General features: G+C 37.1%; 1 protein-coding gene across 11 annotated transcripts in view; it reads left to right on the top strand.

Moving 5' to 3' along the window:
* The window catches only part of spag9b (sperm associated antigen 9b), a 100,891-nt gene that overhangs the window by 66,223 nt on the left and 7,828 nt on the right, over positions 1–26,840 (top strand). For 8 of the 11 annotated variants that reach the window (XM_079851968.1, XM_079851964.1, XM_079851963.1 and 5 more), the window contains 15 exons: positions 979–1,036; positions 2,306–2,458; positions 2,546–2,597; positions 4,715–4,845; positions 5,808–5,864; positions 7,793–7,969; positions 9,486–9,615; positions 10,383–10,475; positions 10,557–10,733; positions 12,629–12,800; positions 13,664–13,861; positions 16,335–16,521; positions 21,389–21,511; positions 23,947–24,027; positions 24,115–24,182. In XM_079851968.1, the coding sequence (XP_079708094.1) occupies positions 979–1,036; positions 2,306–2,458; positions 2,546–2,597; positions 4,715–4,845; positions 5,808–5,864; positions 7,793–7,969; positions 9,486–9,615; positions 10,383–10,475; positions 10,557–10,733; positions 12,629–12,800; positions 13,664–13,861; positions 16,335–16,521; positions 21,389–21,511; positions 23,947–24,027; positions 24,115–24,182 (1,857 nt within the window). The remainder of the gene's footprint in view (positions 1–978; positions 1,037–2,305; positions 2,459–2,545; positions 2,598–4,714; positions 4,846–5,807; positions 5,865–7,792; positions 7,970–9,485; positions 9,616–10,382; positions 10,476–10,556; positions 10,734–12,628; positions 12,801–13,663; positions 13,862–16,334; positions 16,522–21,388; positions 21,512–23,946; positions 24,028–24,114; positions 24,183–26,840) is intronic. The other 3 variants (XM_079851969.1, XM_079851966.1, XM_079851965.1) reach the window with 1 other exon arrangement.

Below are 26,840 nucleotides of genomic sequence, written 5' to 3'. Positions count from 1 at the left end.
GATATTGTTGAGGATCATATCTGATGCATCAGGCTTGTATGGCTCATATAGTCTGATATAGTGAGAATATGGAGGAAAACTGAGCAAAAATATTAAATTTGCTGCAGATGCTGATATTTATATGGACATAAAGTGATGAAATTCTGATGCTTGTAATGTAAATCAATGAGATCTTTATAACAGTACAGCAGATACTGACATAAAATGCATATAAATATCAATATCTGCCAATAATGTCTTAGTAAGATGATATTTTAATGCTTCGTTTTATGATCAAAGCCCTGTAGTTTTAAAACATTTAATGCAAAGCAATACAATGATTGAGAGATGATCACATAAACCTTCTTCAAAAGCCTGATAATCAAATATGAGACTCATTTTTCTAAAAAATGATGTAAACCTGCTTCAGTCCAGTTGAAATATTACTAACAATATTAAAAGTTATTATGTTTACTTGATAAAATCAGTGCAGATTTCGCAGCAGAAAGACACTGAAGGTTTGTACAGTTATACTAACAGGCTTTTACTTGCTGAAAAAAAGTCTAAATTATCAATCAGCAAAGTTTTGATCATTTAGAGGCCTTAAAAATGTGCGACTCAAATATGATACAGCAGACTTTATAGGGTTAAGATAAATTCAGATTTACATGGAATAAAGAGCTTTGGTTGCGCGTTGCTCCTGGTTCGGAGACAGTGTTGGAACCGTCATTACTTTGCATTTCACTTGATTTTGTTTTGGTCATTCTCTGATCCTTTTTCTTGTTCTTTGGTTTGCATGCCAATTTTAGACCTTAATTTCTTTGGTAAGTGTTCTCTGGTAAACATGTTCTCTGGTAAACATATCCTCTGGTGAAGTGTTCTGTCTCAGAAATGGTCAAATCAGCATTTGTGGGGTTTTCAGAGATCTGTGCATGATTACCATATATATATATATATATTTGTGTAAAATGAAATCTGTTTTATGTTGTTGTCATGCAGGTATGGGTCGTGAAGTCGAACATCTGATCCATGAGAACACTCAGCTACTGGAGACAAAGTACGTCATAATGTGGATTAGGTTTTCTGATTTACACCGGCTGAAAAACACCAAACAATCTGCGTTTAGTCTTCTACTGCCCCCTGCTGTTTGACAGGAGCTACAGCAATCACTTCAGCTGGAGACTCTAAAGTCTAAATGTTTTTAAACGAGTCGTATTTAAACCCTTTTATTACAACAAAAGGGTATGGTACTACATATTGCAATTTAAACAGCCAGTAAGTAACCTTACAAATTTTTAACATTTGCTTTCACAAGTACACAATTCTTGGTTCAGTTCAATCCAATGTGACAAAGTAATAATGTCAGTTTAGTGGATCAGATGTTAATTTGGTCACTGCTTCAATCGATTCGGTAAGTCGTTAAACCAATTTGCATTGATAACTCATTAGTTTAAGACTGATTTCTGATTCATTGAAAATAACGGGTTCATAACAGTCCGACATCACTGGATGTTTATTGTCTGTCTCATACAGTCGGTAAGAACAGAGCAATGGAAATGTTTAATGTCTCTGTAAAGAGGAACTATCATGTTTGTTTGTTTTTCTTTAGTGTGTAATGTTGCTGTTTGAGCATGAAAAAGGTTTCCAAAGTCCCTCCAGTGGGAGTTATTCTCTATATCATTTATAAAATTAGATATTTTCTTGCTGCATATGTATGCAAAAAATGCATGTCAAGTGCTTTTGAGACTCTATGTCAGTGTTTCTGAACTCCTGAAACGCCTCCATTGTTGTCTTGAGTTTCTTCCGGGAACGAACACGTTACAGTATTCCTCATTATAATAATTCATGCGCAGAATAAAGGGGCGGGGCCTGGTTGAGTTAGTTAGAAGTGTGTTGAAACTGGCGGTTAAGGGGCGGGACATTTCCCAAACACACTCGGAGCGCTCGACCAATCACAACACACTGCTCCAGCTGACCAATCAGAGCACAGTGTGCTGTTCAGAAGGAGGGGCTTCATAGAGACAGGAAGTAAACAGAGCGTTACTGACAGACTGGGAAGAGAGGAGCCGCAACAATGGAGAATATGAGGAGAATAATCAACATTCAAGCAGGAAAACCTGTTCTAGTAGAGCCTCAAACAACAGCAAGACTTTGTGAAATGGCGTAATAGATTCTTTTTTAATGTCTTTGTATTATTTCACAGTATGCCGTTTTATTTTTCTCAACACATTAAATTCAAACCGCAAACTCATAACTTATACTGTGGATTTGCCTGACATAAACTGTGAAACACACACTGAAAGCCACATTGCTGTGTCTTCTGCAGGAACGCTCTGAACGTGGTGAAGAATGATCTGATCGCTCGTGTGGACGAGCTGGTGTGTGAGAAAGACGTTCTTCAGGGAGAACTGGAGGTCCTGAGACACACCAAAGACAAACTGGAGGAGAGGAACAAAGAGCTGGAGGACGAGCTCAAACGGTTCGCATTAAACACACCGACACACATCAGCATTCAGCCGGAGAGAAGCTCTTTCTGACCGGAGCTTTTGTGTTTTTGTCCAAACAGAGTCCGAGCTGAGATTGAGGAAGGCAAAGTGAAGACGAAAGAGGACGATGATGTAAGTCAACGTTAGAAATCTGTCTGGATTAGGATTGCAGATCTGTCAGACGACTCACGGTTCGATTTCAAGGAAGTCGAGAACAATTCTAAATGCAACTGATTTTCAAATGGAAACTAGAATTTCCTTTAAAATTAAAATGATCCTTGTTCAATTCCACTGGGACAAATTCCCAACACATTAAACGCATAAAATATGAACAGTATAAGTTAATCATCATCTGAAACTCTTGAGAATAGGATTCGATATTAATAAAAATAGACAGAAAAAACTGTGATACAGCTGCACTGTAAAACAAAAACTGAATAGTTCATAAGTATATTAACTATTGTACTTTAAGTTGTAAATTTACAATATTTTTTTACTTAATTTCTTCTCTTGCAAGAGTTAAAACCTTGCGCTTTAGTTAGGGGTGTAACGGTACACAAAAATCACGGTTCGGTACGTACCTCGGTTTTAAAGTCACGGTTCGGTTTATTTTCGGTACAGTAAGGGAAAGAAATGCAAACATTAAACTGCAGGTTGTTTATTACTATAAACTTTTTTTTAACAATTTGTTTACACTTTTTAATAAAATATAATAAAATAGATATAAAATAAAAAAAGAATAAGAAATAAAATACTGCTGCAAAGTTCTCCACTAAATAAAATACTCTCAGTCTCAAACCAATATCACATAATAAAATATAATGAAAAATATAAATAAATAACTATGATTACAGTGCAGGAACAGAAAATAGCCCTATATTAAAATAATATTAAACAAATATATTAATGTATTATTATTTTTCAATAATCAATCAACATAATCAATTTAAGATTTTTTTTTCCACTTTTTTAATAATTATCAAAATAAAATATAGTCCAAAGCTATACAAAGCTATTATTACCAGAGCATGTGATCAGAACAGGTCATTTTACCATTGTTGCCAGCATGCAGCTCAGCAAACAGAAATCTAAGTTACTACTGAGAAATTTCACCTTATTTGAGCGGACTTTGCTTTTCCAGTGCGTGATCGGTACATGATTGGAGTGTTTGGGCCGTTAACCACAGAGCAGAACGCGCAGCGCAAACACGGACTCGAACATTGAGCAGAGAGCGCAGCGGGCCGACACACACACACACACACGCGCGCGCGCACGCCACGGAACGGAGAGTGCGGCGGCGCACACGAAGCGGAAAAGCTTTTTTTCGCCATGCAGTCTTTTTCATTGTTACAGTGACGACGGGTAAAACACGGGTAAAACCAGAGAATGTCTAATAGGAAAAAACATTAGAATCAGCTGCAGGGCGGGATTTGCGCTGAACGCGGAGACTTCCGCCACTTAATATGTTCGTGTGGAAACACGAAAATGTACCTATGTTCCGCACACAAAATATTGCATTCAGTCATTCGGTACACACGTGCACCGAACCGAAAGCCCTGTACCGAAACGGTTCGGTACGAATACACGTACCGTTACACCCCTAGCTTTAGTATTTTATCATCAACTGAAACTCCGCTGTCTGAGATTGGGATTCTGTAATAATAATAATAATATCTAATACAGAAATATATTATAATTGTAAAATACTGTAAAATACTTCTGACTTGATTTCTTCACTTGTGAAAACTGCAGGAAGACCTTTAACAGTAACAGGTTTACAAACGCTGCTCATTACAATCCACTTTTTTGTCCACAGAAACTAAATTATGCAAATTATAAAATAGTGTGTCTTATAATCACATTGTATTCCCAAAACAGCTTGTCTTTGCTCCCCTATTGTGTTGTATATCGGAGTGAAACTCTTCTGGAACAAGAACAAATGTGGGCGGGGCTTGATTGTGTCTGTGGGGAATTGATTGGATGGTTGTGGTTTGCTATTGGCTGATCTCATGTGAGTGACAGGTTATAGCCCCGCCCACATCATCTGAGAAGAGAAGAGATGCTGCAAGAGGAACTTATTCTGATTCAAGATTATTAACACAATGATGTGCTCACATAAATCATGTATAATAGACACTTAATATGTCATGTATAATGTCAGTTTTGATTTCATGGTTTGTATGGTAAAACGCTCTCTCCAAAGATGAGTTTTTGCTGTGCTGAACACTAACAGGCCGTGTGTCCCTCAGAGCGACGTGCCGACGGCCCAGCGTAAGCGCTTCACACGGGTGGAGATGGCTCGAGTCCTGATGGAGAGGAACCAGTATAAAGAGCGGCTGATGGAGTTGCAGGAGGCCGTCAGGTGGACCGAGATGATCCGGTCAGTCTCGCTCATCTCTAGTCAACACTCGGGTTGGGGATCGAAAATCTAGTCCAATTCTGGAATCGGATACTTTGTTAAAAAATTTAAATATCGATTCCTCTTATCGATTCCTTTGTAAGCATTTCAATATGACTTTAAACAATTCAAGAGTGAGACGACTCGCCGCTATTTTATGTGCTGCACACACACATTCAAAACGCGCTCACAGAAAAAGTGATTTTAATGTGATTTTAAACTATTTAAGCACTGCTGTAACTATACTGGGCAACTCTTAAAGGGACAGCAGCCTAATATTCCTCTATAATAACACTAATATTCCTCTATAATAACACTAATATTCCTTTATAATAACACTAATCAAACAACAGAAGGCAAAGAGAAAAGTCACTCGTTCTTCACTGAATAACTTTTGTAACTATATTTGTAATTTGTATATATTATTTATAAACTGCAGTGTTATTTTACATTTGATTACAGTTTCTGTATCTGAATACCTGAAAATCTTAAAAAACTGTTTATTTCAATCGTATCTTTGTTCAGCTGTATCTATTTGTTGCGATTGCTAGTTTTTAATTTGTTCTTTTTTAATTACTGAGTGTTTACTTGTCTTTAATAATGCTTGACATTTATATTAGTTAGGCTAGTTGTTTTTTCTATGGTATTTTTGATTGGCAAACGCCCCTTGTGTAAGTGTTCTTTAGCCTGTTGTTTTTTGTTCATGATATTCAGCTGCAATTAAATGTTTTGCAATAAGACTAAATGTGAATGTAAAACCAAGTTTTTTTGTTGTTGTTTTTTTACCTTATTGGAATCGAAATTAGGAATCGATAAGAATCGGAATCAATAAGCAGAATCGTTAAAATTCAAAGATACCCAGCCCTAATCAGCACACACTTCCAAACTGGTTTGCCTTTGCCTGGTTTGCACTGATTGAAGTGTGTTTTTGTTGTCCGATACAGAGCATCAAGAGAGAATCCAGCCTTGTCGGAGAAGAAAAAGTCCAGTATCTGGCAGTTGTAAGCAACAACTTTCTCAGTTCTCCTCAAAGTGTGCTGTTAAATTGGTTTTTGTGTGGTTTGGCGTTCAAACTATCTCATTTTATGTCCCCCTTTTATTTGTTTTCCTTCTAGGATGTAGGTAAATCTTAGAAAACCTAGTAAAACTTGCACTTGGTTTGATCCTTGAATCCAAAAATGTGTTCTTGGACCTGGGAATGGGGTTGTGTTTCAAGCTTTAACAGAAGCATAACAGGAATTTACAGCCAGACCGTTAGATTGCTGTAAACTTCACGGGACTAATGCTTGAGCATTCATTACATTTACTTTTAAAGGGTTTGGCAGAAAGCTGCTTGTTTTCTTCTTTGAAATGCCATTCTCAGGTCATCTCAGTCTACTTGGGGTTTTGCGTTTGGGGGCATTTAAGGTTTTGCATCTATTTTAAACCCATTCATTCTCCTCTTGTGTGCTCCTGTGTGTTCTCTGTGCTCCTGCTCATGTTGTCCTGTGTGTTTGCAGAAGGTGTGTTGGGGACAGAGTGTGTTAGTCCGATACGTGTAGGTTTAGGATTTAGAGCTGCACGATTAATCGCTAAAACACCGCAATCTCGATCTCTATTAATTCATAAATGACTATGATTCTGCTCTGTCTATTAAAGGAGTAGTTCACTTCAGAATGAACATTTCCTGATAATTTACTCTCCCCCACGTCATCCAAGATGTTCATGTCTTTCTTTCTTCAGTCGAAAAGAAATGAAGGTTTTTGAGGAAAACACTCCAGTATTTTCCTCCATATAGTGTCTTCAATGGGGTCCAACTGGTCGAAGGTCCAGATGTGAGTTTCAGTGCAGCTTCAAAGTCTCGACACGATCCAGCCGAGGAATAAGAGTCTTATCTAGACAAACCAGTGGACATTTTATAAACAAAATAAACATTTATATACTTTTAAACCACAAATGCTGGTCTTGCACTAGCTATGACACATTACGTGTCAATCAAAAAAATCATGATTCTCAGTTTATCCAGAATCGTGCAGCTCTATTTGGAATAAAGAGACCAGTTGATTCCTAAAAGCCTTTAGAATTAAGATAATTTAATTGCACAAAAACAGAGCGGGGGAGCATGACCAAAATATCACTAACATTTTTAATATAAGTTTTTAAAAATTAGAGCGAAAAAAATCTGGAATTTCATATTTTCGGAAAAACTATATACGCGCAGCCTACTGTTCAAAAGATTGTGGTCCGTAAGATTTTTTTTAAAAGGTTTTTGATAGATGTTTCTTTTGCTCACCAAGGCTGCATTTATTTGATCAAAAATACAGTAAAAACAATTAAATATTATTAGAATTTAAAATAACTATGTGAATATATGTTAAACTAATTTATTCCTGTGATCAAAGCTGAATTTTCAGCATCATTACTCCAGTCTTTAGTGTCACATGATCCTTCAGAAATCACTCTAATATGATGATTTGATGATCAAGAAACATTTGATTATTATCAGTGTTGAAAACAGTTCAGATTTCAGTGGAAACAAATATTTTCTTGATAGCGAGAGTTCATAACAGCATATATTTGGAGAAAAAAAATGTCACATTATAAATCTTTAATGTCACTTTTGATCAATTTCACGCATCCTCGCTGAATAGAAGAATTAAAAAAAAAAAGAAAAATCCTACTGACCCCAATCTTTTGAACTTTAGTGTATTTCATATATATATATATATATTAGAGAAGGTGTGTTTGCATTGTCTGTTGTTCAGCATGTGGTGTCTGCACGCTGTGATCATGGTCGGACCGGGTCGGTTGGGTTTGGCAGAGCTTGGCATATATTTGGGACGTGACCCCAGAAACCCATAACGGTTAACCTTTGACCTCTAACCCCTGCTGCCGCTTGTGTCCGCATATGAGTCTGTGTGTCGTCTCTCTCCTCTCCCTCGTCCTCCAGTTTCAGCAGACTCTTCAGCTCCTCGTCCGGCACCACAGCGAAGAAACCCGACGCTCCGGTGAACCTGAAGTACAACGCTCCCACCGCACAGGTCGTCCCGTCGGTGAAGAAGAGGAGCAGCACCATCGCTCAGCTCCCCAGCGACAAATCCAAAGCCTTCGACTTCCTCAACGAGGAGTGAGTGACGTCCTTACACACTCCACACACATGCATGTCATGGCGTCTCAGCCTGGGTCCAGAATTAACACATTAGCAAGGCCCAAATATGTTCTTTTACACACAAGCAGCTCATCATCCGAAATCTGTGCAAGTGCTGTGAGTTTGAGTGGCTTATAACATGCATCTTGCCAAAGTTGCAATAAGAATCGATTATAAATCTGTTCTCAGCAAAAGAGAAGGTCTCCCTAGTGGTTTCCGCCCAAAATATGAGCTCTGTAGTTTAACTTTTGAAAGCAAAGAAATTAAGAGACATAAATATTAGTTCTGTAATTGTACAAGTATAATAGTATTGTATTTCTTTCTTTATTGGTTTAAGTTTTTATTATTTAAAAAAAAAAAATAATATATATATATATATATATATATATATATATATATATATATATATATATATATATATATATATATATATATATATATATATATATTTTTATTATTATTATTTATTTATTTATTTATTTATTTATTTTAAAGTAATAATAATAATAATGTTAATAATAATAATAATTATTATACTTTTTTTACAGTACAATAGTATTATTGCCATTGTATTTCTTTCTTGATTTTGTTCATTTTTATCATTTAAATAATGATAAAATAAAAATGTTGTTTTCCATAATAATAATAATTATTATTATTATTATTATTATTATTAATAATAATAATACATGCTAATAATACCTGTTTTTATTTTAAAGTACAATAGTATTATAATTTTTTTTTTATTGATTTAAGTTTCTGCTATTTAAATAATAAATGTAACACTATTCATTTTAATATTAATAATAATGTTAATAATAATGCAGAATTCATTTTTTTTTTTTTTATGGCACAATAGTATTATTGCCATTTCTTTCTTGATTTGTTAGGTTTTTTTTATCATTTGGATTATATTGTTTTCAATAATAATGACAATAATAACTATTATTATTATTATTATTATTATTATTAATAAATTGTTTTTTTTTTTAGTATACAGTACAATAGTATATTGCAATATATTTCTTTTTTATTTAAATATATTTCTATTTTTTGTTCAATGTTTAGAATTAAAATAATATTAAAATGAAAATATTAAAATATATCTTAATAATAATACTTGCCATTGTATTTCTTTCTTGATTTTTTTTTAAATAATTTTAATAGATAAAACAAAAATATTGTTTTCAATAATAATAATAATAATAATAATAATAATTATTATTATTATTATTATTATTATTATTATTATGATTAATAAATGCTATTAATATTTTTACAGTACAATTGTATTATATTTCTTTATTGATTTAATTGTAGAATTTAAATAATAATAAAAGAAAAATTATTTTAGTAATAATAAAACGTTTTTTTTATTTTATAGTACAATTGTATTAATGCGGAATAGTCATATGGAATGTTTTTTTTTTTTTTTTTTTTCGTTTTTTTGTGTGGTCCTGGTGTGTTAAATTTCTCTCTCCGTGTGTGTGTGTAGGGCTGAGGTGGAGAGTGTGGTGTCTCGTCGAGAGCAGAAGAGAGCTCAGTACAGGCAGGTGAAGGATCACGTGCAGAAAGAGGACGGCAGGTTACAGGCGTGCGGATGGAGTTTACCTCCCAAATACAAGGTATCATCTCAAACACACACTGTGTCTGTGTAACACTGCGCTCTCAGTCTCAGCAGCCACGCGCGTGTACATTACAGATGTGCGCATTACTTTTGCGATATATTTTCTAAATGTCGATAAAAAACGATTGCAAAATGACAGCATTTCATAATGCGACTAAAACGTCATTTTTCCCTCTCGCAATCAGTCATTCCAGAAATCATGGCAACGTATTTTGGTGGGTTTGCGTATATCTCAGCCGCCGCACTAGCCATTATTATTAATGGAAGGAGACCTAAGTGTGTTTTCCAAGCATTAATGGCAAGGAAAGACTCTAATACTGAGAGCGGCACGTATGAGGAGATTCCCTCAAATCTGCTTCAAGCTCTTGATAAATTGTGGCGTATTTTCAATTTGCGCAATTTGAAGGGTAATGGAAACGCTGATACTGAGATAATGTTATAGTTAATTTTCGTGTGTTTTTTCTCTAAATGGTTTATTAATTTTATTTCAGTTTTAGTTATTTTAGTGCATTAAGTTGGCTAATAGCTGAGAGTTCACTTTTTTTATATTGTATTTCATTTGCATTTATTTTATTTAAAGAAATGAAAACATTTTTGTTTTTGCTGTTGTTTATGGTTTTAGTTCACTGTAATAGCCCTGCTGTGTATCAGACATAAACCTCTATCATGCATATTGTGAGAAAGCAAGAATTCCAATAAAAAGTTGCCTATAAATATAAAGAAAGTTAATTTATTTGTTAAAGCCGCCATATTGTGTTTTTAAAGGTTGCTAATGGTGGACAAGCGGAGAACAAGATCAAGAATCTGCCGGTTCCCGTGTACCTGCGACCTTTAGACGAGAAAGATGCTTCCATGAAGGTGAGCCTGTTCCCGCTCTGATTGCTGTTCTCCGGTGACTCTCGTGGTTTGACCGTGTCGATCGTGTGTGTGTGTGTGTAGCTGTGGTGCGCTGCAGGAGTGAACCTGTCGGGTGGGAAGACTCGTGACGGCGGCTCCATCGTGGGAGCGAGTGTGTTTTATAAAGACGTGTCTGGAGACGAGAGCGAATCCGTCGGCCTCAGGAGGAAGAAGAGAGGATCTCAGAGCAGCCTCGACCGACTCGAGCAGGAACTCACGGTGAGCAGACACACACACACACACACACACACACACACACACACACACACACACACACGTACACACGTACACACACACACACACACGTACACACACACACACACACACACGTACACTCACTCACTCACTCACTCAGACACACACACTCACTCACTCACTCACAGAGACACACACACACACACACACAAAACACAGTCTAGGGCTGCGCAACAATTAATCGCATCCAAAATAAAAGTTTGTGTTTACATAATATATGTGTGTGTACTGTGTATAATTATTTTGTGTATATAAATACACATGCATGTATATATTTAAGAAAAAAAATGTTATTTTTACATAAAATATTATATATAATATATATACAGTATATACATGCAAATATTTCTTAAATATATACATGCATGTGTGTGTATTTATATATGCAAAATAATTATACACAGTACACACACATATATTATCTAAACACAAAGTTTTGTTTTGGATGCGATGAATTGTTGCACAGCCAAAATACAGTCAAACCAAAAATTATTCAGACACCAGATATCATTTTTTATATTTTTTTCACTAGTGTGTGCAGGACACTATAGTTCATTTCTGTAAGTGAGGAGAGCAAAATAAAGTAAACTGTGACATATTATACCCAAAAACTCTTCATACAGTGTAAAATTAATAAAAAATTTGGACCATAAATGATTGGGACACTTAGAGCTGATTATGTTTTGCTGAAGTGTGTTTTGTCTTTAATTGCTAATGCTCTTTTTACACACAGACTGAACACAATGAAGCATTGCTTGGTGATTGGTTGAGCTAAACTGGTATTATCTAATTGTGTAGTTAAATTTAACAGCTGACAGATATTCAACATAATTCATGTGTGAGACAGTCTAACAGAAGGACGGACAAAACCAGTCAAATATCAACTTGATTTGATGATAATTTTGGTTTGACTGTATAATTCCACCTGTTTTATCTCTTATGAAGAAGGAATGGGATTTAATGCACTACAATTTTGTCAATTTTAAGATTTTAGGCTGTTTTGCTTCCATACCACGTCTTCTTTTAGACTAGTGGAAAGGGTTTCTTTTATTGCACTATATCGTTTTGCGTCTGTAGATTTCGATATCAATGCACATCTTTTCTGTTCTGGAAATGTATGCAAATAAGTGCATATTTAATTAAACAGTGCTTCATTTGCATGTTTAAACACAAAATTTCTAAAATTTGTAATAGAAACAATTGTGGTAATGTGCTGAGATTAATCAACTGGGGAAGTATGGTTATATATATATATATATATATATATATAATGTTAAAATGTTTACTCTATTCACCTGTAGTGTCTTTAAGGCTTTTCCTCCATGTTCATCTCTCTTTAGTGTGTACTGTTGCTGTTTGACCATTAATAATCTCTGCAAAGTCCCAGTTCTTCTCTATATCAGTGTCAGTGTTTCTGAACTCCTGAAACGCCTCCATTGTAGTCTTGAGTTTCTTCCGGGAACAAACACGTCACAATATTCCTCATTATAATAATTCATACGCAGAATAAAGGGGCGGGGCCTGGTTGAGTTAGTTAGTAGTGTGTTAAACTGGCGGTTATGGAAAGGGGTGGGCCATACATTTAACACACTCAAAGCGCTCGACCAATCACAGCACACTGATCCAGCCGACCAATCAGAGCACAGAGTGCTTTTCAGGAGGAGGGGCTTCATAGAGACAGGAAGTAAACAGAGCGTTACTGACAGACTGGGAAGAGAGGAGCCGCAACAATGGAGAATATGAGGAGAATAACATTCAGTCAGGAAAACCTGTTCTAGTAGAGTTCAAGACTTTTGTAAAAGGGCATAATAGGTCGTCTTTAAGGTTGTGCCTGTGTTGTTGTGTGTGTGTGTGTGCAGGAGCAGGAGAAGGAACTGAAGCATCAGGATGAACTCTCCAGCCTGGTGTGGATCTGCACCACTACACACGCCACCTCAAAGGTCATCGTGATCGACGCAAACCAGCCGGGAAACGTCCTGGAGAGCTTCTTCGTCTGTAACTCTCACGTGTTGTGCATCGCCAGCGTTCCAGGTCAGAGAACGCACTTCTTCGCTCCACCGAGACCTTATTCATGATCTCCACTAGGGCTGTCAAATACAAATTTGAATTTCTAATATTCGCTGAATTAAAAAAACAAAAAAAACGGCACATTCGAATTTAAAAACCGTGCTTTTAATGGTTAAAAATGGTTTAATGGCTTAACCATATTTTTGTTAGCTTATCCAGTATACAGCGCTGCGTTGTTCATTTGGAAAATGGTGAAGAAAACCCTCTCGGTTGGTGGCAAAAATCATGCAACGACATACTTTACCAATGTGTGTGTGTGTTCATCAGCTGGAAACACTGTCAACAGAAAGCGCTCAGCACTCGCTCAGATCAAGTGGACCGTCTGGTGTTTCTGACGAACAATATGTAGATGTAGAGAGTAGAAGTGAGTGTTTCTGAGTGTCAGTTTGCTGTTGTGTAGTTCATTACGCGTCTGTTGAAGTGTGTTTTCTCAGGTTACTGATGCACAAACACAGTTTTATGCACTTTTGTTAGGCTACCTAATTTTCCTCATGCACATTAAGGAAATTATATTTTATTTAAGATCAATTGTTTGATCAAAAGTTAATGCACTTTAAAACATGTCATTTCATTTCAATAAAAGATGCGATGCTTGATTCGGTTTATATTTGCTTGTTGCGCTCGTTTGCTCCCTCTTGTGGACACAGGAGACAACACAGTACCTTTTTCCCCACTAACATTACGTACTACCTTTAGAATTCGAATAAATAAATAATAATATCTAAGAAAGAAATTTTAATTTAGCTTTTCAGCCATTTTGACAGCCCTAATCTCCACAGATGCTCTTGATCTGAACTGGTTCTGTTGTGTGTGTGTGTGTTTGTCAGGTGCTCGTGAGACGGATTACCCCGTCGGAGAGGACCTGAGCGCTGATGGTGAGGGTGACGGAGCGTGTAAACTCAGCTGTGCAGACAGCAGTGTGTCCACGGGCTCTGACGGGGGTCTGGAGGGCATCACTGTCGTCGACTGCTCTACGGACGCACCCGTGGCCATCCCTCAAACCGTCTGCAACAACTCGAACTCCGGTAACTCGGCCTCCATCACAAAAACACACTTTTCGGTTCTCGCTTAGGGGTTTAAAGAGGTTGGTAATCAACTACCAGTCAAAAGTTTTGGATCGGTAAGATTTTTAATGTTTTTTAAAAGAAGTCTCTTCTGCTCGCCATGGCTGCATTTATTTAATTAGAAATACAACAAAAAAAAACAGTAATATTGTGAAATATTATTATAATGTAAAACATCTGTTTTCTATTTGACTATATACAGTAAAGTGTAATTTAATCCTGTGATCAAAGCTGAATTTTCAGCATCATTACTCCAGTCTTCAGTGTCACATGATCCTAATATGATGATTTGATGCTCAAGAAACATTACAAAAGATTATATTTCAAATAAATGCTGTTCTTTTGAATTTTCTATTCATTAAAGAATCCTGAAATAAATCCTCTAACTCTGGTAACGCAGTACTTTTCCATTTTTCTCTTAGAGGGCAAATTGTTCCCTCTTATTTATTTTCTTACCGAGCAAAACTTTTCTCCATTGGCCGGACATTTTTCGCCACCTGAGCAAAAACATTATTTATACCAGACATGTTCAGCGTACGTAAACACAAACAAAAAAATGGTTTCGTCATGCAGTAACTTTTAACTTTAATGTGCCATTTCTATTTTAGTTGACCCTTGATGTCATTTAGTGGTATTAAATCATATTTTTGAAATAATATGATAGTATGAAATAGTATAATAGTATAATAGTGAAATAGTATGAAAACAAGCAAAACTTAAGAAGTCACTAAATGAAGCTTACACCTGGGTTTTTTTTTTTAACAGTGCTGTTAATTGTACCAGTTTTTACCAATAAATTCTATTAAAAAATAATTTTAAAAATCTTTTTCAGGACAGTTCAATTTTTTACAACTAATAGTGTGAAAAAAAATTAAGCACTTACACTGATATGGTTTGCGACAACTTACGTGTTTCTGTACTGTATAATCGATTATTGGCAACAGGCAGCCTTAAACCATCAAAATTAAAAAAATTATTGCTTATCAATTTCCAATATTTTCTTTTTTAGGGGTTTTCAAACTTTTAATGTCAAGGAACCCTATAAAATCCCCTTGTGGGATCAATTCTTTATTAGGCTTTATAATACAATATAATATAATATAAAAACTAATTGAATTATTTAAAGTGATATAATATATCAGTTTAAATGCTTCAATTTGTTTTACCCTTATATACAAACTGAAGCATTTAAACACATCTAATAGCTAAATATTTTCAAGAAAAGTGAATATGTGAACTCTTTTATAGTCATCTAAACATCTAAGTCTTCTTTAAAACATGATGACGTTTTATTTATTTTTGTTTCGCTGTATTGACCCTATTTGGTCCACAAACATGACAGTGTTTTTGTACCGCGACTGATTTGGCATCATTCGCTTTCTATGAAACCTGTAAACTGCATTCACCGGTTCTAGCTCTTTAGCGACACTAACTCTATAGTGGTTGACCAGAGCACTGCAATATTTCTCATTTAAACTACAATCAAATGGATTTACCCACACATTTCATCGCTGTCCTCTGCGCGAAATTTTATTCTTTCCGCAGCTTAGAGGGAACATTGCTTAGGGGGATAAAGAAACTGGTAATACCATTGATTAGACGAACTTGTAAATATGTGCTGTGCACTTTCCTCTCAATAACAAAAAAAAAAAAAAAAAATATGAGAAAACAGCAGTTCAGAAAGCATCTGTTCATAGAGATGTGGATATGTTTGCTGCAGCTCTATGATTCAGACTCCAGTCTCGTCATGCATATTCATACAGCACTTTATGCAGTAGATTGCTTTAAAGCATTAGCTTTACAGGATTAAACATGAAAAATAAGTGTCACCGTTGCTTTTAATTAGAATTAAAGCTTCAGTTTCTACTATAAAGTGTCTCTCCAGTGTGTTCATGTTTTTACTCGCTTCTGAACTGAAGAAATGAGCCGGAGAAGATTTACACCTCAAAGAAGGCGGAGCCTCAGAGCCACGCCCACCGGTTATGTCATCACCACACTGACCAATGGTAGTACAGAGGTGTTTCCAGCCAGAACACTGCAAAGTTCACTAAAGCAAGCTGTTTCAAACTCCCAAAACAAACGTTAGTTCGACATGACGTCACACCAGTTTGTTCGTCTATTTCACTTTAAGTAAATTGGGGCCTAAATAAATACACACAGAGCTTGACATAAACTTTTTTGCTCACCAGCCACTGTAGCTTGTGGTTTTCCAAAGCCACTCAGCATTTTCACTGGCCACAATTTTAGCTGATACCATGGGGAAAAACTGCCATATAGATATTTTTAATATTATCTCATGATTTGGCAGGAATATTAGGTTACTGTCACTTTAAGACCTGACGCACGGATCCAATATACTGTTACACATGCGTTTTCTTTCTCAACTGTCTACGTTCACTTATAATATAACTGACTGTGTTTATGTGTCTCTCAGCAGATGAGGTTTTGGGCCAGCGCAGGCCGGACGCAGTGACGTCAGCAGAAGAAGCTCTGGAGGCCACAGAGAGCAGCACTAGCACGCCTGTAGACGAGAGCCAGACCGGCATCTACACCGAACACGTGTTCACCGACCCGCTGGGAGTGCAGAACAGCAGAGACACGCCGTCCAACTACACACAGAGGTCATAAAGAGCACTTCATGTCTCTGTCTCGATCAGTGTTGGGGGAAACTCATTACAAGCCAAGTTTTATTTATAGAGCACAAGTTTAAAGGGGTGGTTGATTATGATTTGACTTTTCTAACTTTAGTTAGTGTGTAATGTTGCTGTTTGAGCATACACAACATCTGCAAAGTTACAACGCTCAAAGTTCAAAGCAAAGGGAGATATTTGCTTTTACAGAAATCGCTTTTTAAGGACTACAACAAACGGCTGGTAGAGACTACACCACATTCCTCCCGGGTTAGTGACATCACCAACCCTAGAATTTACATAAACCCCGCCCCCTGAACACGATTTATAGATCATCATGACAGAATATGCTAATCAATGACTAGAAGATAACTCCACATCAGCTTCATAAATTCATCAACTAACCATTCAGAAATGTCCTGTTGCTTCTACATGTTGCCACTTCTTCTTGAGTCTCTCCATCATTGTCTGACTCCGGTTTGAACATAAAAGGCTAAAAGTTTTTGACATTTTCAGGACACAAGCTCTTGAAGCTCCGCCCCCTATTTGCATTTAAAGGGACAGACACAAAAACAATGCGTTTTTTGAGCTAAAACTTCACATACACACTCTGGGGACATCTTGTGAAAGGGGCATTATACCACCCCTTTAACGCAGCCGTAGTTGATCCAAAGTGCTTTACAATACAATAAAATACAAAAAAATAAAAACAGAATGGAGATAAAAATAAACTATCAAAATCATTCAATGTATATACATAAATTCATACATAATGTAGAGCACCAACTAATTTAAAATACATACACAACATCACTCGAGCCAAAGACAGTAAAAATAGGTCTTTAAACTGGATTTGAAAGCATCCAGTGATGGACAGGCCCTGATGTTTAAAGGTAAACTGTTCCAGAGCTTTGGGGCGACTACAGGGAAAGCTCGATCACCTTTTGATTTACAACGAGAACGAGGGACAGATAAAAGTGACTGATCACAAGATCTTAGTGACCTAGAGGCTGTGTATGGCCTAATAAGACCACAAATAGAATCTGGGGCCGAACTGTGTAGTGCCTTTTATGCGAAATGAAGTAACTTGAGTTACGTAATCAGATTACTTTTTCAAATAAGTAACGCTAGTTACTTTTTCACATTTATTGACTGACCTGTTGACAGAAATAAAGTGAGAAGGTGTTGTGTGTAAACAACATGATGGTTATTTTAGTTCTAGACTAAATGTGAACATGCATTTACTCATCTCACTTGCACGCAAACATTCAGTATTCCTCAAAATGAATAAAAACAGTAAAATGCAATCTCAGAATTTTCTCAGAACTATATTAAATTACACAAATATACTTTAATTCAACCATACTAATAAGCAACAAAAAAAAATGTAGAAAGAGATTTAGAAATAAGAGTGTTGAACTTCCTTCTCCTGTCTCCTATTGTTCTTTAATCCAGAACAGCAGCAGCTGAAAGCTTAGTTTGAGCAGCGCCCTCTACTGTACTGTACTGTACTGTACTCTACCTCTACTGTACTCTACCTCTACTCTACTGTACTCTACTCTACTGTACTCTACCTCTACTGTACTCTGCCTCTACTGTACTCTGCCTCTACTGTAATCTACTGTACTCTGCCTCTACTGTACTCTGCCTCTACTGTACTCTACCGTACTCTACCTCTACTGTACTCTACCTCTACTGTACTCTACCTCTACTGTACTCTACCGTACTCTACCTCTACTGTACTCTACCTCTACTGTACTGTACTCTACCTCTACTGTACTCTGCCTCTACTGTACTCTACCGTACTCTACCTCTACTGTACTCTACCTCTACTGTACTGTACTTTACCTCTACTCTACTGTACTCTGCCTCTACTGTACTCTACCTCTACTGTACTGTACTCTACCTCTACTCTACTGTACTCTACTGTACTCTACCGTACTCTACCTCTACTGTACTCTACCTCTACTGTACTCTGCCTCTACTGTACTCTACCGTACTCTACCTCTACTGTACTCTACCTCTACTGTACTGTACTCAACCTCTACTCTACTGTACTCTGCCTCTACTGTACTCTACCTCTACTGTACTGTACTCCACCTCTACTCTACTGTACTCTACTCTACTGTACTCTACCGTACTCCACCTCTACTCTACTGTACTCTACTCTACTGTACTCTACTGTACTCTACCTCTACTGTACTCTGCCTCTACTGTACTCTGCCTCTACTGTACTCTACCGTACTCTACCTCTACTGTACTCTACCTCTACTGTACTCTACCTCTACTGTACTCTACTGTACTCTGCCTCTACTGTACTCTACCTCTACTGTACTGTACTCTACCTCTACTCTACTGTACTCTGCCTCTACTGTACTCTACCTCTACTGTACTGTACTCTACCTCTACTCTACTGTACTCTGCCTCTACTGTACCCTACTGTACTCTACCTCTACTGTACTGTACTCTACCTCTACTGTACTCTACCTCTACTGTACTCTACTGTACTCTACCTCTACTGTACTCTAGCTCTACTCTACTGTACTCTACCTCTACTGTACTCTAGCTCTACTGTACTGTACTGTACTCTACCTCTACTGTACTCTACTGTGCTCTGCCTCTACTGTACTCTACTGTGCTCTGCCTCTACTGTACTCTACCTCTACTGTACTGTACTCTGCCTCTACTGTACTCTACCTCTACTGTACTGTACTCTGCCTCTACTGTACCCTACTGTACTCTGCCTCTACTGTGCCCTACTGTACTCTACCTCTACTGTACTCTACCTCTACTGTACTCTGCCTCTACTGTACTCTGCCTCTACTGTACTCTTCTGTACTCTGCCTCTACTGTACTCTGCCTCTACTGCACTCTACTGTACCCTACTGTACTCTGCCTCTACTGTACCCTACTGTACTCTGTCTCTACTGTACCCTACTGTACTCTGCCTCTACTGTACTCTACTGTACTCTGCCTCTACTGTACTCTGCCTCTACTGTACTGTACTCTACCTCTACTCTACTGTACTCTGCCTCCACTGTACCCTGCTGTACTCTGCCTCTACTGTACTCTACCTCTACTGTACTGTACTCTACCTCTACTGTACTCTACCTCTACTCTACTGTACTCTACCTCTATTGTACTCTACCTCTACTCTACTGCACTTTACTGTACTCTGCCTCTACTGTACTCTACTGTACTGTGCTCCACTGTACTCTACCTCTATTGTACTCTACCTCTACTGTACTCTACTGTACTCTAGCTCTACTGTGCTCTACTGTACTCTACCTCTACTGTACTCTACCTCTACTGTACTCTACCTCTACTGTACTCTACCTCTACTGTACTCTACCTCTACTGTACTCTACTGTACTCTACCTCTACTGTACTCTACCTCTACTGTACTCTACTGTACTCTACCTCTACTGTACTCTACCTGTACTCTACCTCTACTGTACTCTACCTCTACTGTACTCTACCTCTACTCTACTGTACTGTACTCTACCTCCACTGTACTCTACCTCTACTGCACTGTACTGTACTCTACCTCTACTGTACTGTACTGTACTCTACCTCTACTGTACTCTACTGTAATCTACCTCTACTCTACTGTACTGTACTCTACCTCTACTGTACTCTACTGTACTCTACCTCTACTGTACTCTACCTCTACTGTACTCTACCTCTACTGTACTCTACTGTACTCTACCTCTACTGTACTCTACCTCTACTGTACTCTACCTCTACTCTACTGTACTGTACTCTACCTCTACTGTACTGTACTGTACTCTACCTCTACTGTACTCTACTGTAATCTACCTCTACTCTACTGTACTGTACTCTACCTCTACTGTACTCTACTGTACTCTACCTCTACTGTACTCTACCTCTACTGTACTCTACCTCTACTGTACTCTACCTCTACTGTACTCTACTGTACTCTACCTCTACTGTACTCTACCTCTACTGTACTCTACCTCTACTCTACTGTACTGTACTCTACCTCTACTGTACTCTACTGTACTCTACCTCTACTGTACTCTACCTCTACTCTACTGTACTCTAGCTCTACTGTACTCTACTGTACCCTACTGTACTCTGCCTCTACTGTACTCTACTGTACTCTGCCTCTGCTGTACTCTACTGTACTCTACCTCTACTGTACTCTACCTCTACTGTGCTCTAGCTCTACTGTGCTCTACTGTACTCTACCTCTACTGTACTCTACCTCTACTGTACTCTACTGTACTCTACCTCTACTGTACTCTAGCTCTACTCTACTGTACTCTACCTCTACTGTACTCTACCTCTACTGTACTCTGCCTCTACTGTACTCTACCTCTACTGTACTCTACCTCTACTCTACTGTACTCTAGCTCTACTGTACTCTAGCTCTACTGTACTCTACCTCTACTGTACTCTACTGTACTCTACCTCTACTGTACTCTACCTCTAGCTCTACTGTACTCTAGCTCTACTGTACCCTACTGTACTCTAGCTCTACTGTACTCGACTGTACTCTAGCTCTACTGTACTCAACCTCTAGTGTACAGGAGTAAATATGCCTTTCCTTCAGCCTGAGGCTTGTACATTTCACTTTTGGTGTGAAAGGGCCTTAACATTAGCCAAAAATAAAACTCTTTTTGTTATTAAAAAACAAACGTAACAAAGGTAACGCATAAGAGTAATGCAACACATTACTTTTCATAATCAGTAACTGAGTAACGCAATTAGTTACTTTTTTGGGGGAGTAACGCAATATTGTAATGCATTAAAAGTAGCTTTCCCGAACACTGGTCTCTGTCAGATATAACTGAGGTGTGTTGAGATGTCTGAGTGTAACGCTCTGGTTCTGCAGGGAGTGTGACCTGGTGAAGGATGGCGTCAGCTCAATGTCTGAGGAACAGGATCTCATGAGAGAAGAAGCCAGTAAGATGAGCAGCGTTCTGCCTACGATGTGGCTCGGCGCTCAGAACGGCTGGTGAGTCCCACAAACCCTCACTCAGTAGAGCTTCTCACACTCAAAGTAGTCAAGTTTATTTATATAGCACATTTAAAAACAGCCAAACAGTGTATACCAGGGGTGGGCAAACTACGGCCCGCGGGCCACATACGGCCCGTTAGGCTGTTTAATCCGGCCCGCCGAGTATTTAAAAAATTGTCTTAAGATCGCATTAATTTTGCCTTTTTTCTTGCAATACTTGCCTTATATATTTCGTTGCATATATTTGACAATCGGAATATCAGATATTGCATGCATGCCATAGCTAACAAATGTAAAAAAGGAAAAATGACATAAAAGCTGATCATCATTCATTCAGCGCTGTTTTGGCTGCGGTGCGTCACGTAACAAGCGCGTCACCATGGAAACCAAACAGACAGCGACTTAAGCGCATAGACTGGTTGCACGTTAATGTTTTTTCCTTTTTTGGAAGCTCACAGAGAAAAAAATGTTTGGTAACCGCTTGCACACCTTAGTTTTTCCTTTGATTTGTCTGCTATTTAGTTTTAGTTATTTTAAATATTAGTTATTTAGCTCCTCTGGATTTGTGGATGTATCCTGACTGATTCCGTTTATCGACCTTTATCGCCCGGCTTTCGACTACGCTCGTGTCTGCCATGTAGTGCTACAGAACCCGTTTTTTTTCATTAAATGTTCTGATCTGCCTTTGCTTTTTATGTGTTAATTTATTATTCTTAAAATAAATTTGTATTCGTTTATTTCGTTTTTTTTCCACAAATGTATGACTTTTGGAAGTGCAAATTGCCATGCAGTTTTGATAAAGTTGAATTAACGTAACGTTAACCTTCTGTCATTTTTACTCTTCTAAGTGTAGGCCTACACTTGCAGGTATTTTGTTTCTAATTTACTGTTAGGCCCATTAAATAATAATAAGAATAAACAATATTTAAAAAGTATATGCTATCTAACATCTGACTAATTAAAAATTAACATCAAGACATAACATGCTAAATGGGGGATATCTAACATAAAAAAATGTATTGTCAGAATATCGTCTCTCAGTTGTTGAATTTCGCGCAGACGTTGCCACAACGTAAATGTCTGTTTGCTCAGCCCGATCTCATGAAAGTGCGAATACCACGAATTGTATTTGTAGTGCTTATGATATGCAAATTTCGCGTGCATATGATATGCACTTTTTTGGCATGTAATAGGCACGCACTCCACACCCCTAATCCTAACCAAGGGGTTTACAGTGCGTAGCATATGCACGCAAAAAAAAAACAAAAAACCTTTTTGGCGTATAAATGGCACGAGAAATAAACTTTGTGGTATAGATACGCACTTTCATGAGATTGTGCTTCATAATCTGCTACTGGGCCGGCCCTCTGTCAAATTTTAAAACCCAGTGTGGCCCTTGAGCCAAAAAGTTTGCCCACCCCTGGTGTATACCGAAGTTTAGACTGTCTTTGGTTCACTGCAGTTTTTAGGAGAAAATACTCAGCAATGCTGTCGACTTATGAATTTACACATGCTTTGTCTTAAAGCATATTAAAAACACCATATAGACACATAAACAACATTAAAAGCTGGATTTTCACCACAGGGGGACTTTAATGTAAAATAACTTTTTTTTTTTAACTAGACAAAACAATACAGATAAATACACAAAAAAACATAAAAAAAAAAAAAAAAAAATATATATATATATATATATATATATATATATATATATATATATATATATATATATATATATATATATATATGTGTATGTGTGTGTGTGTGTGTGTGTGTGTGTGTATATGTGTGTGTGTGTGTGTGTGTGTGTGTATGTATACACGTATACGTACGCATACACACACACAAACATTGTACATCTCCACATCCAGAATATGAGTTAGTGCAAAGCAATGTTATTGGTAAAATAACATATTGTTTTTTTTTTAAATGCTGTTATTTTTTTTAAAGTAAAATATTGCAATATTAGTAATGTCTTATTTTTTTGCTTTGTTTTTATTTAGTACTACTACTAATAGTACTATTATTATTTGATTGCCATATTGATGTACAAGCTCAACTTTTTTGCCATATTGTACAGCCATAAAAACAAGAAAAGCAAATCACAATCGTGGTTTATATCAGAAAACTCCTGCAATTGTTTAGCCCTATTTAAGGGTCCCTAAAAATATTCAGATTAATGGTAGATAAATATGCTTTTTTCCCAATTACTCTTAATTCCTGCCTAAAATATTTCATCGGTTAGTTATAGGTAAATAAAACTTGCTCTCAAGCTCAGTTCAAAAAATCATTCTGAATGATTCCTCAGTGAATCGATCAGAATCAAAAGTGATTTTTAAATACCCTTATCCAGTAATAGCAATCAGCTGGGAAGGTCATGGAAGTGCATTGAGCGAGAGCAGAGATGTATTGAGTGTTTTCTGCTGTTTCAGCGTGTACGTTCACTCATCTGTAGCGCAGTGGAGGAAGTGCCTTCACTCCATCAAGCTGAAGGATTCGGTCCTGGGGATTGTGTAAGGAAACCGTCATCATCTGGATTCATTTACATGGTTATAAACTCTAGATGCATTATTATTTCTGTCTGGTTTCCCTCTGTGAAGTCACGTGAAAGGACGTGTTCTGGTGGCCTTGGCTGATGGCACGCTTGCAATCTTCCACAGAGGTGTTGGTAAGACTACTTTTTTTAACATAAAACTAATGCAGATTTGAATTACCATCAGTAAACCATGATAACATTTGCTTTCACTCATAGTACATGTACAGTAGTGGCCAAAAGTGATGATGTCCGGAGGAGGTGACCCTAAAAGTTAGATAAAACATCAAAATATGAGGAAGAAAAAATCTAAATATTATTGTTCAGCACTTTGGTCAGACTTGTTTGCTGTTTTTAAATGTGCTATATAAATAAATACAAACTTGAACTTGAAACTTATTTGTCAAAAAATGCATCTTTTGGCATATTACTATGCAATAAAATGCATAGAAAAGCCGAAAGCTCACAGGAAAAAACATACACTTGACTACAACATAATCAGTTATTAATAGGGGTGCGGGAAAAAAATCGATTCACATATGAATCATGATTCAATCTTCTACCGATTCGCATCGATTCACAAATTTCAAAAATCGATTTTCTAAAGTGTTACACTTCTTTAACTTCGCAGGACTACTTAAAGTTACTAACAGTGATTGACATTAATCACAATAAGCCGCGAACAAGGACTCGCACAGATGAAGTGTCCTATTGTTTGTAATTTGCTTCATTTTAATATCAAAAATAAAATAAACTTGCCTTGTTTTGTTACAGAAGACTGTGTATAATGATTGCAGTCAGCTTAAAGGGCTTTTTTTTATAATATTGGGTTGACTAAAATAGGAAGAAAAACTAAATAAATTTCAAGGTTCACATTTAATTCAGTGGGATTTAGTGTCGAATAAAATGAACACAGAATGATAAACTACACACTCAAATCGCATGCAAATATCGAATCGAAATTTGATTCAAAATCGAGAATTGAGTTGACCTCAAGAATTTAGTTGAATTGAATTGTGAGGTACCAAAAGATTAGGGCTGTAATCTCCCAGTCGATTAGTCGATTATTGGTCGATACGTTCTGGCTCGACCAAAATTCTGATCGTTCATTTCATCAGTTTTGCCGCGTTCATTTCATCAGGGGGAAAGCACTAATTGCTAATGGGGGTGTTTTCAGAGCACCCCTGTTTCACGGGTAACAGTCTGTCTTTAGAACACCCCCCTTGTTTTCTCTTCTTTTGGATTAGCCCAACCCACTGGAGAAGAGCGACAGATTGAAGAAAGTAGGCTACTAGAAGGTTTGCTGAATATTACTTGATCTGGTTTGTTTAATAAATATTCTCTTTTTATTTAAAGTGGACGTGCCTTTTGTGTTTAAGAGTAAAAGCTTTAAAGGAGAACTCCGGTCAATTTTAACATTGAGCTCATTTTTTTGTACATTTGGAGTGCTGTCAGTACAGAGAACAACGACAAAAATTGGTGTTGCCTACACCGTGTTATCCTCTTTTTAAAATTTGCACCCTGTTGACTTCAATGGGGCAAGTTTTAAACCTGCTTTTAGCCTCTTAACATCCTTGATGTGTCATTACAAGTGCACAGGTCATGTGAGTGATTCCTTCAGAGTGAACACGAGTGAGTCTGACTGCAGTAGATGTGCAAGATATGAATAAAAATGAAGTTAATTCAGCATTTTTGGTCGAAGTCCATAGTAGTCGATTGTCGAGTTCACGCGCGTGATCATAGGTAACTAACTAACTGCGCGAACTCGACAATCGACTACTGTGGACTTCGACCAAAAATGCTGAATTAACTTCATTTTTATTCATATCTTGCACATCTACTGCAGTCAGATTCACCTGCGTTCACTCTGAAGGAATCACTCACATGACCTGTGCACTTGTAATGACACATCAAGGATGTTAAGAGGCTAAAAGCAGGTTTAAAACTTGCCCCATTGAAGTCAACAGGGTGCAAATTTTAAAAAGAGGATAACACGGTGTAGGCAACACCAATTTTTGTCGTTGTTCTCTGTACTGACAGCACTCCAAATGTACAAAAAAATGAGCTCAATGTTAAAATTGACCGGAGTTCTCCTTTAAGTTAATAGTCTATTCGTGTCTCAGCCGCGAAGCTGAGCTCCACAGAGCGGCTGAAATGATAGTGTCTGTCAGTTATTATAATAACTAAATTATGTTGCATATTCCTCAAAAGTTCTTGTGATATCACTAGTTGACAACATAGTACTATTTTCGGAAATCATAGGCTCTGATATTGCGCAGGTGCACGTGATGCAACGCTGTCAGAGCCGACAGACTCGTGTGTCAGACTCATTTCAGTGCAAAATAATTAGGTTTCGTCAAAAACGATTTAATATACTGCAAATAGCCTACTAGTTTTCATGTTTATTTATAATTCATTTAGGCGGACAACAAGGCGCACAGTGCGCAGCTAATTAATTTAACGTTTTTTTTTCTAACGTCATTTTTTGTAGAAAATTTCAGGACTTCAGTCGACCAAGATTTTCTTTGGTTGATTACAGCCCTACAAAAGATTACCACCCCTAGTTATTATTAATATTTATTGGTTCCCTCTTGTTTTTGCACGTGTTTAAAATTTTGGGCCAAAAATTATGTCGCACAATTTGTCATGTTTCATTGCGTTATTATCACAAATAAAGCAACTGATTCCATGTACAACTTCTAAATCTTTAATAATCTTTGAGTAAAGGGTAGGCCGGACGTCACTTCAGGCCGCTGCTGTATAATGTCCTCCACACCAGAAGAAATGCTCTTT

Source organism: Squalius cephalus (genome assembly GCF_949319135.1).
Source record: "Squalius cephalus genome assembly, chromosome: 19".
NCBI lineage: Eukaryota > Metazoa > Chordata > Actinopteri > Cypriniformes > Leuciscidae > Squalius > Squalius cephalus.
This window is presented reverse-complemented; position numbering and strand designations above follow the sequence as displayed.